Source organism: Sceloporus occidentalis, unplaced genomic scaffold (genome assembly GCF_023333645.1).
Source record: "Sceloporus occidentalis isolate IW3139 unplaced genomic scaffold, rSceOcc1.0.p SCAF_6, whole genome shotgun sequence".
NCBI lineage: Eukaryota > Metazoa > Chordata > Lepidosauria > Squamata > Phrynosomatidae > Sceloporus > Sceloporus occidentalis.
In genome coordinates this window covers 79,571,339-79,589,703 of record NW_028316986.1, presented here as the reverse complement: position 1 = coordinate 79,589,703, position 18,365 = coordinate 79,571,339, and the positions used below count along the sequence as shown (strand labels likewise).

The 18,365-nt window shown below is 39.3% G+C and overlaps 1 protein-coding gene across 2 annotated transcripts in view; it reads left to right on the top strand.

Moving 5' to 3' along the window:
- Nucleotides 1-18,365, top strand: part of OPRM1 (opioid receptor mu 1) — a 37,912-nt gene that overhangs the window by 4,486 nt on the left and 15,061 nt on the right. For both annotated transcript variants that reach the window (XM_089530166.1, XM_089530167.1), the window contains exon 2: nt 15,329-15,681. In XM_089530166.1, the coding sequence (XP_089386292.1) occupies nt 15,329-15,681 (353 nt within the window). The remainder of the gene's footprint in view (nt 1-15,328; nt 15,682-18,365) is intronic.

Genomic DNA, 18,365 nt, shown 5'->3' with positions numbered 1-18,365 from the left:
ATATAATGGGACAAGTTGTCCACAGGCCTACCAGTGGTTGATCCTTCTTTCCTTCCTTCCTTCCTATAAATCAGAATATAATTATTTAAATTGCTTTTTTTAATATAGTGGTTAAAGTCTCTCCCAGTTCAACTATCAGTTTTAAATCAAGACTCATCCCCATGTGTATTTGAGCCCATGCAGGATAACCTACCCTACACAATTGTTGTGAGAGAGAGAAAAAATAGAGGAAAACTTGCATGCTACCTAGTGTGTCAGTATTGAGGTGGGGTGGGGTGTGTAAATTAATGTTTCCTAATTTAAGTGTTTTTAAACTTGTAGCCTGATAATGGAAGGTTCCACTTTAAAATGCAATGCTCTCTCCCAGGGTGGGCAACTGCAACGGTCTAGCAAGGCAGTTTGGGCTGGTAACGCCCTCCAGGGGGCTTTGAAGATGGCTAAAAGTGCTGGAAACCAATTAAAAAACAGAAGTGGTGAAAAGCCTCCTTCTGGTTTTGAAAAGTGGGGGGAATTTTTTATTCTAAAAGGTGCAGAAACATGCATTTATTTAACTGGTGAATCATTACTCTTAGGAGATTCCAGCAGAAGCAATTTACCTTATCTCTTTAGGCCAGAAAAAAAAAGACAGTCAAAAAGGATTGAGGACCACAAAAATAGTCTTTGGGATGCTTGTGCCTCAGGGTTGCACAGTGTCCCCTCTTCCTCACTTTGCTGGAGAAAAGAACCACTAAATTTAAGGATGAGTTACTTCTGAATAGACAAGGATAAGAGTGCACTGTTAACCTTAAAGCACAACCTTCCCAACATCTGCAGAATCTGTCACCCAATTATTACAATGCTGTCATGAACACATATATTCTGACTGGTATCTACTGAAAAGCAAGAGGATCACATCGGTTTCGTAAAAACGTTCTTACTGTTAGTGGACAACTACTTTCTTAATAGTTCCATTTTAATCATGTCTGTGTGCTCTCCAGGGCACTTTGATTATTTATTTATTTTTACTGAGCCATGCAAACACAACAAGTACAGTTAGGAAGTTCAGCAAGAAGCCTGATCTGTCTCACTGTAGGCAGAATGCAAAGCTCATAATGATCAACAGTAAGATTATCACTAACTGCAAGGAAATTGTACTAAAGGAGACTTTTCTAAAACTACATACTCTATATACATCAAATGTTGTATATAACTAAGCACATTTTAAGGAATACTGTATTGTGTGAGTTCTGAACCTGAAACAATACAGTTGGTAGGTAATGGATGCAGAAATCAGATATTATCTTTTACAGGAATATGTAGGAGGCACATGTTAAGGAGCCCTAGTGGTTAAATGTTGGTACTGCAGCCATAATGTTGTAAGTTCGATCCTAGAGGAGGGCTCCAAGGTCCACTCAGCCTTCCATCCTTCCATATGTCAGTAAAATGAGAACCCAACTTGTTGGGGGCAATTGGCTTACACATTGTAAACTGTTTATGGAATGCTAGTTCACTGATAAGCAGTATAGAAATTTACTTGCCATTGCTATTGCTAAGTTTGGTTTTGGTTGGAGATCCTGAATTCTAGTCTGCATTTGGCTATGGTGGTCACTGGGGATTAAAGAACAAGCGACATTCAATTACATGTTACTTTTCTTCATATTTTGAAATGAAAAGCTGTCCATGAAGACTGTGTTCTTAAATGAAGCACCAGAATTATGGAAAGATATCTTTCACCTTTCTCCTCTCTTTTTTGCCATTTCTGCCATTTGTTCACTCATCACTGAACACCATTTCATGTTACTTGAGAGGGACCATAGCTCAGTCTCTGGGAACCACAATATAAAAACTGTTACATCTACAGCTCTCGTGTGTGTGTGTGTGTGTGTGTGTGTGTGTGTGTGTGTGTTTGCCATGTGGAACTCTTCACAGAACCCTAGAGTTCCACGAACCCATAGTTGAGAAACCCTGATCTGGCATATAGCTGGCTGCAGACTTTCGATGTAAGGTAGCAACTCAGTTTGAGTTCAAGTAACAGTTCAGCCTAAACTCTTGGCTTAACACTTCACACACTCAGCTCCCATCTAACTAAATGAATATTTCCATCTGACTCTATCTTGATCTTACCGATTTCCATTCATTCCCTATCCCTCCCACTAACTGTCCTTATCTGACAGCTCAACAGTCCAACCTCTCCTTCTACACAGTTTCCCCCTGAGCTACCCACTTGCCTTTCTCAGCATTCCAAGAGCTGTGTTTAGTTCATGTTTTGCTCAGACCATAGTAAGTAATGAATTAAACCTTTTCCACGTTAGGCCAAATGGAGTAATTAACTGACGCAGTATAAATCAGTTTCCTCTATTCCTATGTGTTTCCCACCTGTGAGACCAAATAATTTTGCTGCTGTGTGCCTTCAAGTCATTTCTGATGTATGGTGACCATAAGATGAACTTATCATGCAGTTTTCTTGGCAAGTTTCTTCAGAAAGGATTTGCCATTGCCATCCTCTGAGGCTGAGAGAGTCTGACTTGCTCAAGCTCACCCAGTGGGTTTACATGACTGAGACAGATTTCAAACATTGGTCTCCAGAACCATAGTCCAACACTTAAACCACTACACCATGCTGGCTCCAAGACCAAATAATATGAATATGCAATTTCTTCCCTTTTGGAAAGAAAAACTATTTGAGACAGAGACTCTAAACTGGAAAAGAAGCCTAACGGAAAAAAAGATTAAGCAAATTTCTCTTACTTCCTTCACACAGATACTCCCACTGCTGAGGTTTTTCTATTCTTCATTTTTTAAAGGCATCATACACAGCTTGAATGTTACTGGGTGACCCATTATCTTTTAGGATAGAACTGTGGTAAAGATAAAACATGTTATAGATCAAAGGGTTCTGTACAGATGTTTTCCAGTCCCCTAATGGTAAAGATTGTCTTTCACAAGAACTAGTTGCTTATTCACCTACTTATAGACATTTAATGAATTTCAGTGCCTTAAACATTACAGCCCCAAAGCTGTTTTTGCACTACCAAAAACTGTATAACGAGTTCTCCACACCTGATTAAAATGTTAACCTTTTCACATCTTCAAGTACTATCCCTTACATGGCAAGACAGAGAGATAAACTGTTGCTGCAGCAAGCAGAAACAAGGGCTGTGCCTATGTGGCTTCAAATCATCTGTCAGCTTAAAGCAACCTCATGAGTTTCATAGGATTTTCTTAGGTAAGGAATCTTCAGAACTGGTTTTGTCAGTTCCTTCCTCTGAAATATATCTTTCAGTACCTGGTATTCATTGACAGTCTCCTATCCAAGTACTAACCTGGGCTGAACCTGCTTAGCTTCCAAGATCAGATGGGATCTGGTACCTTTAGGATATTTAGGCAGGTAGATCCTGCATTGTAATGGTGGATCATAGTGTTCCACCAGGTACAATTAGGTCCTGTTTCCCTACACTGTATATTCAACTTGTCTGTCAGCAGGCTCTACATGGCCAGAGTAGGGCAGAGGAACAGCTAAGCAGCCAGCTGGTTTAAAGGCCTGGAAATTGATTTCAGGAAACTGAAGGACCCTCTATTTCTTCCTGCAGGTAATTGTAGAAATGGAGCAGGTTGAGGTAGGAATATGTCAGAGACGTAGCCAGGATTTTGGGAAAGGGGGGGTCCAGACTAAGAGCCACCATTTTGAGAGGCTAAGAGCCCACCCCCCACCCCCAAGACACAAAAAGAGGGTTGAGCGTTTACCTCAGGATGGCACCACTTTAACTTCCGTTATGGCTCTGTGCTATGGAATCTTGGGATTTGTAGTTTTGAGGAGCTGTTTAACCATCTCTGTCAGATGCTGCAACAAACTACAAATCCCAGCATTCCATGGCATGGAGCCAAGGGCAGTTAAAGTGGCATCAAACTGGATTATTTTTTCAGTGCAGATGCAAACTGAGTCCTTTCTCTGAAGGTGTTTACATCAGATAAATTCAGGTCGATAAATCAAAGTGCAGCTGCTCAAGCAATGAGCGGCAGCCACTCTGTTCATGCTCAGAGACACTCTCTGCATGCTTTGAGACACTGCATTCCAACTTCTGAGCTGAGCTAAGAACCCAGGCTGCATCCACACAACATTTCATTCCCACTTCCAAGAAGGATTTTTAATTCCAAGACATACACACACACACAATTTTTAATTCCAAGACTCATCTATCTATCTATCTATCTATCTATCTATCTATCTATCTATCTATCTAATCTATCTATCATAATTTTTAATTCCAAGACATTATACATTCCTTTCTTTTTATAAAAAACAAACTCCTTTAAGAGAATCCTATTTTGGGAGAAAGGCAGTTTTAAAGTTACAAAACTTTATAAATTTAAAAACAATTAAAATCACAGTAGGATAAGAGTGCTATAGAATCATGGAATCATAGATTTGGAAGAGACCACAAGGGCCATCCAGTCCAACCCCATTCTGCCATGCAGGAAATCTAAATCAAAGCATCCCCAACAAATTATGTAATGAGGGTGTCCAGCTACATTGTAGAAAGACATACTTAAGATTAATGCTATGGAAATTCGCCACCTTGAGTCCTTATATTGGGAGAAAGGCGGGATATAAGAAAATAATAACAACAACAACAACAATAACAATAATAATAACAATATCTGGGTATTGTAGTTTTGTGAGACATTTAGCCTTCTTTGTCAGAGAGCTCTGGTACCACAACATACTACAAATCCCAGGATTTTCCATAGCATTAAAGTGGTGTCGAACTGGATTATTTCTGCAGTGTGCAGCCTTATTAGACTGCAGTTCCCAGCAGTCTGTGGTGCTGCTGGATGATGGAACCTGCAGTCTAGCATTGCCTGGAGCAGGGCCATAGGACTCAACAGCCCCGATTCATTATCTGGCAGAATTTGGAGGAAACCCCTTTAAAAAGGCGAAAATAAGGAAAATAAAAACTCCTTGCAAAGTAAAACCCAGAGGTCTGCCAATGGACTTTGCTTCCAAGGCAGGAGGGCAGAGAGGCCCAGACCTTTGCAGCTGGCCTTTCATTGGAGACCCACTTAGATTAATTCCTTATGTTAATTAATTAATCATAGAATCCTAGAGTTGGAAGAGACCCCAAGGGCCATCCAGTCCAACCCCATTCTGCCATGCAGGAAGTCTCCATTAAAGCATCCCCATTGGCATGCTGAAAAGGGGCCAGATAACTGTATTTTATTTTATTTTTATTTCAAAAAATAGAAAAAAACAAAGCTGGAAGAAAGCATCTTGCTTTTTTGAATCACAGACCCTTCTCTTTTTTGTTGTTGCAAAAATCCAGAAATGACTGTTTTTGAAAACATGAGTTCATTATCAGAAGAAATGTACATAGTAGAGTCTGAGTCTCCTTTCTCTGGACTTCTGAAATCTGAATTATTCCGAAATCCAAAACTGACCATGAGAGCATCTGGTCTGACCCCAACTCAAGGAAATTTAGGAATCCTGAAGGTTTAGATAAATTACTGAATTATTGGTGTGGTCTCAGGATTTTGCTGGAAGCCTATGACTATGAGATGCGTATGAAACAAAAATAGATTTAATGGTTGGACTTGGATGCCATCTCCAAAATACCCCATTATACATATATAAATATACCAAGCTATGAAAAACTCCAAAATACATCTAGTCCTCAGCATTTTGGATAAGGGAGACTCAACCTGTAGCTGATAATAAATTATTGTTATTATTATGTACATTTTACTATATTGTATATGGATATAACTGCTGAAAGGAAAGTGAGAAGTCACCTTTTCTTTCTTTTATACTTCCTTTTAGAGCCTTCCTTCCTTCCTTTTTCTTTCTTTCTTCCTTCCTTCCTTTCTCTTCCTTCCTCTTCCTTCCTTTCTTTTCCTTCCTTTCTTTAGTTCTCCCTCCCTCCCTTCCTATCATTCTTCCTTCCATTTTCATTCCTTCCTGTCTTCCTTCCCTTCTTCTTCCTCCTCCCCCTCCTCCTCTCCTCTCCCAGGAAGGGAGACTTCTGGAAAAAGCGTGGAGGAGGAGGAGGAGTGGAAGGACTCAGATGGAGAGGAAAAGAAAGGGAAAGAAGTCACAGGGAGAGACCCCCGCCCACCCTCCTCTCTCTCTCTCTCTCTCTCTCTCTCTCTCTCTCTCTGAGCCTCCCTGCTCCCTCCCTGTGACTTCTTTCCCCTTTTCCCTCTCCATCTGAATCCTCCGCGCCTTTGATGGAGGGGAGGAGGAGGAGGAAGGAGCTTGAACATCCCCACGCCTGAAGGGGGGGTCCAGACCCCTCGCCCCCCCCCCCCTTGGCTACATCCCTGAATATGTGTGTGTGTGCCTTCAAGTTGCCTCTCAGCCTATGGTGACCCCATAAATTTCACACGGTGTTTTCAGGCAAGGAATATTAAGAGGTGGTTTTGCCAGTTCCTTCCTCTGATATATAGCCTACAACACCTAGTATTCATTGGTACTCTACCATCCAAATACTAACCAGGGCTGACCCTGCTTGTCTTCCCAAGATTAAATGGGATATATCCACCAGAAAACAGGTAGGTGGCATGGACAGGAACTTTTAGTAGATGGAGGTGCTGAACTCCTTCTTCTGTCATGACCAAAAACTATGCATTAGTGTGCCTGCATATATCACTGATATGATGCCAATCAAGGTGTTCCAGTTAAGTGATATAGCTAAATAGAAACCACCCTGACGATTGTACAGTATGAAGAAATGTCTGTTAGATTATCACAGTCAATGAGAATATTTTAAATTTACTGGAGCTTGAAAAAAATACTTTTTTGATTGCAACTGGCCATTCTGGTTGGAGGATTATGGGAGCTGTCATGCAATAAAGTAATTTTTCCAATCTCTGAGAAAAACTAGTGTGATGACTACCATAAAAAAAACATATTTGTTCAGTGTCACACAGAACGTTTGTAGAAAAGCCTGTGTATCATGCTAATCTCTCTGGTGGCGCAGTGGTTAAATGCCTGTAGTGCAGCCACTCACTCACAAACCATAAGGTTGCGAGTTCAATACCAGCAAAAGGGCTCAAGCCCAACTCAGGCTTGCATCCTTCCGAAGTCCCTAAAATGAGGACCCAGATTGTTGGCGCAATTAGCTTACACTTTACAAACCACTTAGGGACTGCTCGTGCACTGAAAAGCGGTATAGAAATGTACTTGCTTGCTATTTTCAACACTGCACTTTTGCCATAGCACTTCTTCAGGTGGTACATAGTTGGACTGCAGAATTCATGACCACATGATGTGGTGATGACTACCAATTTGGATAACTTTAAATCAGATAAACTCATAGACGCTAAGACTTTCAGAGGCTACTTGTTATGAAGACTGCATGCAACCTTCAGTTCAGAGGCACCTGATCTTTTAAGTCTTTAAGAAGAATACAGAAAGTCCAGTCCATGATCCTCTGTAAGGATCTTGTTCCAGATCCATGCTTAGAAACAGGACAAAATCACAACTGAAAACACAAAACACAATGACTTAACTTCATTTTTTCAGCCAGGAAGACAAAACTTCTTGAAATAGCTCTCTGGTTTCAAAGGGTCAGCAAAATGATTGTCCATTGACTTTCAAAATTGCTTAGCTTGTCTTATGTATGCTCCAATGTTTAAATAATCACAGTTTATAGCCCTATGGAAAGAGGATGAATGATTAATTAGATGTGGGAGAGTCTTTTGGTGGGATTGTGCAGTATTTTGTCTTTTTGGCTTGTACAAAGCACTCTCTGTGTACACACATATGTACGTATGCATGTATTTGGGGGAAAGTTGACTTTGAAACCAACCAAATGAACTCAAAAGATCATTTTCAAGAATGCAAGCTATAACTGAAAATTCTCAACTGCATTTATTTTCATAGTTTGTAGAGAATACAGAATCATTTTCAGACACATGTAAGAGCTATTGCATATGTTTCTTTGTAAACACAGTGGGCCTTTGATATCTTGCTGGAGTTTGGTTCCACCCCCACCCTAACCCCCCATGGATACCAAAATCCATGGATGCTCAAGTCCCATTATATACAATGGTGTCATAAAATGGTGTCACTTATTTAAAATGGCAAGATCAAGCTTTGCTTTTTGGATTTTTTTAAAAAATATATCTTCAAGCCATGAATGGTTGAATCCATGTATGCTTAATCTGTGGATACGCAGAGCTGACCATAACTACAATTGGCCCTCTATATCCATTGATTTTTTTAATCTATGGATTCTACTATTCTACTATTCACAGCTTGAAAATATTCCTAAAAATATAAATTCCAATAAACAAATTTTGATTTTTGCCATTTTATGTAAGGGATATATCAACTTGTCATTGTATGCAATGGGACTTGACCATCCATGGATTTTTGTATCCATTGGGGGGCTAGGGGCTGGAACCAAACCCCAGCAGAAACCAAGGGCCCACTGTACAACATAGTATGTGGCTGCCTAGGGCTGAAATCTCAAGCATCCCTGAATGGGTAAGAACTTGGTAGTGATAGAACACAAAATCACTGTAGGATGGATTGAATTCCAATGGGACAAATTGTATGCATGTGATTCTCTCCCAGGAGAAGGGGGGAGATGATTTGGAGTGATTCACCTTCATCTTCTTTACCCACTCCTAGCACTTTGTGCCTGTTCAAAAGCTGTTCAGAAAGGAATTAGTAGACCTCCGCAGGCAGTATGAAGGCTGTATGGAGAAGAGGGGACTGATACAAATGATTCACCACCACCTTTTCTTCAGTGACAACCTCCATTCTATCTCATTCCATTCACAATACATTATTCACCTGTGTTTCTCTGTATACAGTAATTCCCAACCACAGGAGGTTAGGCTAGCCCCCTCTCTGCTCTCCTTTTGCCAGCAGCTAAAGACCTTTTTATTTAAACAGATATTTAATGATTAATTGAGGGTTAACAACAAGAACAAGTTTCCTTTGGCTTCATGTTGGCAGAAAACTGGCAAATAAATAAATAAATACATAAGATCCCCTAATTATTTTATTTCCAGTGACGAGATATCTGGTAGGACACCTTGAGGACCACTTTCCTTAGTATTTTGCTGGGATACATGGAGTATCTAACCCACCATTTTATTCTGAAGGGCAGTCATCCAGATGACACTGAATATTTCATAGGTGAGGCATGATGGTTTCAACCAGCCTCTGTTTTTTCTGCTTCCCCTCTCCCACCCCAGAAATAGGGCAATCAGGGTAAACTACTCCTGATCATCTATGATGATATAAAAAGCAAGAAATAACTTTTTCCTCCTTAAACCTGTCTTATCCTTTTTAAAATAAATGTACCTAAGCAAATGGACTGTCCTGAATCGATTACCAATCAGCTTCATTTTGATTTTGTACAGTCTAACCAGCATGAGACAGAGAAAGAAAAATGTCATTCGATACACTTTCCATTATACTAATGTGTCACAATAAGGTTATGGAACATGTGCCCGGAAGCTTCTAGTGAGAGTTCATATTAGATAATTCAGGCAAAAATTGCCCTCATTCAAGTCAAAAGCAAAATTTCAATTGATTTCAGCAAAGCATCTATTATCACCAGAATGACTGTGGACTCATTGATTTACCTTTCCTCCTTTTACTTTTTTATTCTTAGTATCCCCAGGAAAATAGATGGCTCTCTTTCCATAACTTTTGAAAGAGCAATTTCCATACTTGCATTCTGTTGCCTGGTAGTAGTGGGTATTTCCTATGATTTATTTTATCCTCAGGCTATAATGCCTGTGGCCCTGGGGACTTTCTGTGCAGCCCCCAAAGCTAGTGAAACTCCACCATTTCTCCTGCAGCCCAGTTGATCTGCCATCTTCCCGTCTTTCAAAGATAACCATTTGCCAATGGCTAGTAGCAGCAGGAATGCTGCCATTACCCAGATATATCTTTCCCATTATTTGCTATCAGAGATATAACTATTGGGGAAGGAGTTTCAAATGAGACTTTGCCGAACTCCGAATTCCAGCCTCCAATGAATTTTAACATCAGTCCCCAAATTTCTAGCATTAAAGAGAGAAAAAGATACTGAAAATCACTCACATCTAGAACTCTTATGTCTCCTGTAGTTGCCTTTCCTTGGAAACTTTGCCTGCCCCTTTTCTTAGATGCCAAAACTGCATTTCTAAGTATGCAAAGGGAACTTGTAGCAGCTATGACACTATGTGAAAGAAGTTGTAGCATAATCTTTCATTGATAAGGGCTGCATCAGTTTATTTCATGCATCTAAGCACATAGACAATACTATGAAAGCTTATGCTACAACATCTTTCACACACTTAGTCCCAAAGGTGCTACAAGATCCTTTTGCATACTGATAGTCTAGACTAACACAGCTGTGTCTATGAATTCTGCATTTCTAAGTGTTCAAGTGAAGTTTTTCTGAACTGATAGAAATTTGAAACCAGAAGAAAAATTCCATGAAAGGCAAAATTCTTATTAGGGGCAATGCCCCTCCATCCTGTTGTTGACCCCTGCTGCTATCTTTTTCTTAATAGAGACTAAGAAAAGTAAAGCTTGCACATCTTGCTTGAAAAATATAGGTGTTACCACTGAACTGTATTCCCTAAGTGAGACCCCTTTCATGTTTCTATGTATTTGGACCAATCCCTGGTTATACACACACCGCTGTCAATCAATATTTTTAGAAATAATTTTCTATTTGAAATGAGACCAGCCTTTTCCAAACATGCAGAGGACCAGGCAGTGCTGTGTGTGGAGAAAAACCCTAGAATATTGCATTACTGTAGTTGCTATAGATGCAATCAGTTGTATTGTTTTCAGAATATGTCACTGAAAGCACCATGAAAGGCATGCATTGTTAAATGATAGCATTTCCTTTCAAATGAAATGCATACCTGAAACAAACAAACAAACAAAAAAAGGACTCAGGGGCTGTATTTTTCTTATTCTTTGAGTATGCTTTATTTACATCTTTATATTCGCTTTTATTTTTAAGTTGCATTTGTTTATATCAGAAATTTGCTGTTGGGTAATTAGAGTGGCAGCAAGGCAGGCTATAGCTTATTTAATGAAATAAATAAAGGGCTGATGCTGAATGAATGAATGAATGAAAATGAAAATTGCCATGCTGTAAAGAAAAGGTAAGGAGACAGATTGAATATAAAAATTACATACTAAAATCTCACTGCAACATACTCCAGAGTCATCAAATAAAATTAAGTGACTTATCAATTCAAAGTGACTTCTGAAATCATTTCAAAAGGCTTTAAGAGAAGAAACATTTCTGACTGCATGAGGGAAGTCATTCTACACCAGGGAATGACTTTTCTCATGGTCAATTTACCTTGTACAAGGAGGTTATGTTGAGTAGTCAGTTCATGCATAGAGAGATACAGTGTCTCAAAAAGGATAGGGAATCTTTTCTTCAGTGAGAACCTCCATTCATGAGAGTGACACCCTTAGGGAGGCTGACACCACCGTTCCCCAAAACATTTGCCTTTCGGCAGAAATGGACTGTAGCATTCACCTGCATCTCTTTAAAACACTGAAGAGATGGTGTGAGTGAGGTGATGCTAAGTGGAAAGAGAAAGGAGAGCTCCCATTTTTTAAAAAAAGAATTTAAAATATTTTTAAAGATTAAATTTGAATTTTTAAAAAATATTATTTTTAAAAAATATTATTTTCAAATTTTCTTTTTAAAATGTCACATTTTACCAAACGTTCACTTTAACCATATGAAAGAATGTATATGTAAATTCATTTACGCTGTTTGTATGATACTGTAATTTAAAAATATAATTTTAGTTTTTCTAGTTGTTTATGTCATAGCTAGTGCCATTACATTCTGTAGTATATGGGAATTATGATTTGTAAGTAACATTAACACAAAAAATATTACTAAGGATTCTGTATGGTGTGGCATGGGAGGAGGTCAATGGAGGCAAGACTTCATGAGTTATTTCACTAGTGACACAACAGCTACAGCATAGTGATCACAAACATCTACCATTGTCAGTTCATAGATTTAGACTGTATTGAAAGGAAAGGAAATACCCTGCATAGTACTAAGGATTGGAGTCCTGTGATTAGTAGGCAGGAAAGCTGTTGCCTTCAACTGAGTTGAGAGAAAACTATTCCACAACCTTCTCCTGAGCTATCCTTTGTACACTGTGTTTTGTATACCTGAAAGGAAAATATCCACATTAGTACAAATTACACCTGCTTTGCTGTTCTTTGCCAGCACCAAAGGGAACATTTTTCATCCTTTTCTTCTTCTGCCATCACCTCTTCTCTCTCTCTCTCTCTCTCTCTCTCTCTCTCTCTCTCTTTCTCTCTCTCTGGCTGTTGGTGGTCAATAGGGCAATGAATCCACTCCAGCTTTCATCCATAGTTAAAAGCACAACCTTGAAAGCTTCCAAGATGTTGAACTCTTTCCCCAAATTAGGCTTAGCACTTTGAATAGTTTGGTCTGAAATCTAGATTTGCCACCGCACTGACATGGAAGCCACTAGCAGCCACAATGGCCAACAACCACAAAACCTATGCTGGAGGGCAAACAACAGATTTTATTTTATTTCATTCTATTTGCCCACTAAAGAAATATGAATAGCATATACAGTACTGTTTATTATTACAGTCACCCCTCCCAACACGCAAATCTCGGATCCACGACCTTGGAATCTGTGGAGGGGTGACCTACACTATTTTTAATAGGGCACACAGGCCTCATTCAAGCCTATGAGGCCTGAATATGGATGAACCTCTGTTTTCATGGGGGGTGGGTCCGGGACAGATCCCCCATGAAAATGGAGGACCAACTGTATTATTATTTAGCCCTTGTTATAAATCTGTAATAAAAACCATGAAAAAAAATGAGAAAGTGACAAAGGGAAAAAATTAAGTTTCATTATATACAAATTCTGCACCTGTTGCATATTCCACCAGGAAAGGAATAGTTTCTTTTTCTTTTTTTTTTCTTTTTTTGGTCTTTTCTATTGTTGGTTACAATAGAGTAACATTGTAAACATTCTTATTGCAAACAGGAAATCAACTATATTAAAAATAGACACTATTCTAGCTAGGGAAAAATGAGATTATTCAATCACAAAAAAGTAGAGGTAATGCTACAGGATGCATTTTATATCAATATAAAAATAATATGGAAAATCTGAAGAGGAAGAAAGGAAATGCCAAAGTTATTACTAAAATAAATGGACTGTGGTATTTTACAAGATGTGTGTGGTGGGGGGGGGGGGTGTGCATGCATGTGCACACGTACATGTCTTCAAGTTGCCTACCAGTTTATGGCAAACTGAATCCAGTTAGTATTTCCAGCTAAAATAGATCAATTGAATGAGTTGCTGAATGATAAATCAAGACTTATGTAAAACCCATTGATTCAATGGTCTATTCTCTGAGGGAGTAGCTATGACGAGCAATTTAATTTAGACTGAGCACCTATGTAGATGGCTGCCTAGGACTCCCAGTTGCAATGGAGAATTTCATTGATGGAATAGGTGATAGAGCGTAGCCCTCCTCCCAAGGAATACTGTGGATTTAGTTAATGAGTGGTTTATCTAGTTCCAGTGAAGAGTATCTGTAAAGATTTGGCTATCTAGTCCATGTCTGATTTAAAAATTTAAAAAAAAACAGCTAGGGAAAGCAAAGACACTGAAGTTTATTCATCAGTTATCACAGTCACAGAATCAACAAGCACATAGATAATCAGCTTAGAACTTTCCCCACTATAGTAAAATATATTTTATTTCTGTTGATATGACAGAAAATAGGATTATTTCTTAGCCGAACTTGTAGATATTCAGCTATTCTCTGGTGGTCCTCCAACCAAGTACTAAAGAAGCCTGACCCTTATTTTCCAAAATTAGACAATGTTGGGTGTGTTGAGGATGGTATGTATTCATTTAAGTGGATATTTGGAATATATCACTGTTTAAGCTCTGAAACCATGCCCACTATTATTGATCAATTGCCCTCAGCTGCTCATAAAATTCTGCCAAGAAAGATAAAGGGAAGTGGTCTTAAATAATTAAAGTTATAGATGTTAGATTTTCATCTTGCAGTTCATTCTGGGCATTGTTTCTTTTGTTCTTCTCCTTGGATTCAAAGGCGGGATACAAACCGCCGCTTTGCGGCGTTCCCCCACCGGCGCCATTTGCTCCGTGCGGGAGCTGCAGCAGCCAAACCGCGCGGCTCCCACGCGGAGCAAAAAAGAAGCTCCATTTCGGAGCTTCTTTCCGTGGCACACTGATGACGTCGCGAAGCGCCAAGGGCGCATTCGTGACGTCATTAGCGCCGCAACACGTCTGGACGCTATGCGTCCAGTACGTAAAGATGGCGGCGCCCATGTAGAAGGGGCGCTGCCATCTTGTACGTATTGTATACGTACTAGGGTTAGGGGGGTGCGGAAGCACCGCCCCTTCCTAACCCTAGTACGTATACAATACGTACTATATGGCGGTTTGTATCCCGCCTAAGACATGTTGTATTAGACATTTATATATTGTTATCTGACAGTAGGGAGTTAAAAGTATCCAGACTCAAGACACTGAAATTCTGTTCAATTGGATGGACATCCTAGTTCTGAGGGGATGTTTTAGCTACAGTGGCACAAGCAGGAGTAGAAAGCAGTGGTGCTAAAGAAGAATCTCAATTATCACAAGTACTATAAGGTCATACATTATATTTGGTGCTCATAACATTATCCACAAAATATTTAGCCCTCAAACTGCTTTAGACTACAACTTCCACAATCCCATACAGTCAGTCAAACTGGCTGGGACTTTTGGTACATTGTAATCCAAAACATCTAGAGATGCACAGGTTTCTACCTATGATACCGGGGATATCACATCATTCTGATGACCTGCAGCTCTTTCTTAATGGGCAACTGTGAAACCATTACTTAGACCAACACTTCAAATGCCTTCTTTGTAAAATTAGCCATGCTGTGCCACGTAGGGACATGGCAAGACAAAGTTCCAGTAAAGAAAAAACTAACTGGATGTTTCCTGAAGAGCAGGGATGGACAACATTTAGTCCTTCAGATGTTGTTGAACTTCAGGTCTGATCAAGCATTGCCAATGGTGAGGAATGCTGCAATTTGGAGTGCAACAATATCTGGAGTTCAACATGATCCCCATCCCTCCCAGACAGTAGAGATCTGAATGGTGCAGGAACCCTCTCTCTTATCTGTTTACTTGCATTGGTAATTGTGAGCCATACAGCTGGACCCAAGCAGAAAAATACACAACATGCTTAACCCAAGGAACACCCTACCTCCCCTCTGCCATGCTAGCTAATCTTGCAAGGATTCTGTTGATCTTTGTCTGTGTTTTTGTTTCTTCTTAGATATACCAAAATGAAGACAGCCACCAACATCTATATTTTCAACCTTGCCCTGGCAGATGCCTTAGCAACAAGCACGCTGCCTTTCCAAAGTGTGAATTACCTCCTGGGAACATGGCCATTTGGTACCACTATTTGTAAGATTGTTATATCCATAGATTACTACAACATGTTCACAAGTATTTTCACCCTCTGTACAATGAGTGTGGATCGCTACATAGCCGTTTGCCACCCTGTCAAGGCTCTGGATTTCCGTACCCCGAGAAATGCCAAAATTGTTAATGTCTGCAACTGGATTGTTTCTTCAGCCATTGGCATCCCAGTTATGGTGATGGCGACCACAAAAGAGAGCAATGGTGAGTAAAAGGCAGGGAGTACTCTCTGTCATAAAATGTCCAGTTTATCAAAGATCATGGTGTCTGGGAGGCACAGTTCAGGACAATTGCATCTGAAAATGTTGCAAAGATCAAGATGTACAAACCAATCGCTGAAATGAAGTTTACAAAACAAAGGAGACCAATATTCCATGACAGAACAAATCAGACTACATGTTTTATAATGACTTCCTTTTACTTTGGGCAAAGTGTGATATCAGAGAGAGGAGACTTTTTGGAATAGATTGAATGAATATGATTGCAGAATGCAAGTGTATGTGACAGACAGAAAGAGAGGGTGAGTGAGAGAGAGAGAAGATTATGGTATGAGTGTGTGTGTGAGAGGGTGGTACATAGAGTGTGTGTGTGTGTGTGTGTGTGTGTGTGTGTGTGTGTGTATGAAAGAGAGAAATAGAGGGTGCGTGTGTGAAGGAGAGGGAGAAAGCTTAAGATGTGTATGGAGGGAGAGAAAGAAAGGTGAAAAGTGTATGTATAAAAGCAAGACATAATAGTTGTGTGTGTGTGTATGCATACACACAAACACACACACGTGCATTTGTGTGTAAGAGAGAGGGAGAATGGGGTATAGTGATGTTTGTATGGGTCTATGTTGTGTGTTAGAGAGAGAGAGAAATAGAGAGAGATGAAAAATTGTGTGTATAAAAGTAAGAGAGAATAGTGCTGTATATGTGTGCATGAGAGAGACAGAATGATGTGAATGAGAGAGTATATGTAAGCATGAAAATGTGCACGAGTGAGAGTGAATGGTTATGTATGTGTGAGAGAGTGAGTGAGAGAGAGAGAAATAGAGCGGATGCATGCTCCAGAAATGAGAACTGGGTATATATTTGTGCATGGGGTCGAAAGAGAGAGCCAATTATGGTTATGTGAGTGTGAATGAGTGAGTGATTGGATGCAGGTATCATATGTGAACAGTTTGTGGGAGTGGTATCCACACTCACTGCTGACACAGTCAAATTGGTTTCCTCACCTTCACCAAATCAATGCAACCCTCAGGCTGAAAAATTGTTCCTATCCCTGCCCTTGTTCATTAAATGATGGGACCAAGTTAAAACAGTAGTGCTGCATGACTGGCTTATTCTGTAGGTGCTTTTATAGCTAGGGAACCCTTTAAAGAATTGGTTCTCTAAATTTTTACTCTTGGTACCTGCTTTGCATCTACATGTGAATGCCCCCCACACACATACACTTGATGTAGTATATTAATAAAAATATTGTGTTTCGTGTATGTAATTTCATTCACACATTCCTTTTATTTTAACATTTTATAAGGGAAAACAGTCAGCCCTCCATATCCACGGATTTTTTTATCCATGGATTCAAACATCTATGGTTTGAAAATAATTAAAAAATATATAAGTTCCAAAATGCAAAGCCTGGTTTTGCTATTTTATATAAGGGACACTATTTTACTATGCCGTTGTATTTAATGGAACTTGAATATCCATGTACTTCGGTTTCACAGGGGGTCCTTGAACTAAACCTCAGCTGATACCAAGGGTCCACTGTAACATTTTTCAAATAAAAACAGTTTTATTTAAATAAATTCAATACTTAACACATATGTAAATTTTGCTTATGATGGAAGGCAGTGGTAGTCCAAAAAACCTAAAAAGCACCACCTTGAGGGGAAATAACAGAAACAATTGTTTCTTGAGTTGCTTCAGAAGTCACCTTGAGTCTTCTACTGTGAGAAAGATGAGATAGAAATAAAATAATATAAATCCAGCTGGGTTTTTTTCTTGTTTTGGCAGTAACTTTTCAGAAATGCCTGTGCCCAACAAATATAAACATACAACATTATATACCTATTTCCATATCAATTTTGTGTAGAGTAGCTACACTTTGTCCACTTAATATTTATAAGGCATCTGTATAATGTAATTCTTTTCACCCTGAAAAACTTGAAAATTGGGTTTTAATTTAATTTACTTATATCCCACCTTTTCCCCAATATGGGACCCAAGGTGGCTTGATTTCCAAGCATTAATAGCATTAGAGCGATAATATTCTCAGAGAAGCCAAGCATTTTCTTGGGGGGGCAGGGGTGAAATAGTGGCTGCAGCTCCCAGTGAGTGCAAGGAGTTTTCTTCTGGATGGATTTTTGATGTTTTTAAAAATCAAACTGAACAGTGGTGTTCAGACATTAATAACATGTAACAAAATTACTCTTACAAACCTTGGAACAGAAACAACAGCAGTCTGTCTGCTGCTCAAAGATGATCAAAACATCATCCACTTGTGTTATTCCCACTTAACTTCCAGAAGAGGATTTGGGGTTTTTTTTGGGAGGGGAGGGTCTCAATTAATCCAGTCTTTCACTTCAGTGCAACAGAAAAGATGCACAATAGGCAATTAGCAGCTTTTCTGTCTATCTGTGGCAAGTATAAATTGCTCACTCCATTTGTTTCAGTATGGTCTATTCATCCTCTTTAAAAATTATGAGTTAAATTTTACGACTAATCCCAGCTAGAGGAAACCCACTGAATCAATGGGATTTAGCTGTATGTTGACTTTTTTATTTGTTTGTTTTTATGCTACCTTTCTCCCAGAGGGAGATCCAAGGCAGTTCACAAAAAGAATCCATTAAAACCTAACAATAAAATCTTTAAAACAATTAAAAATAATCACAATAAAACGATTTT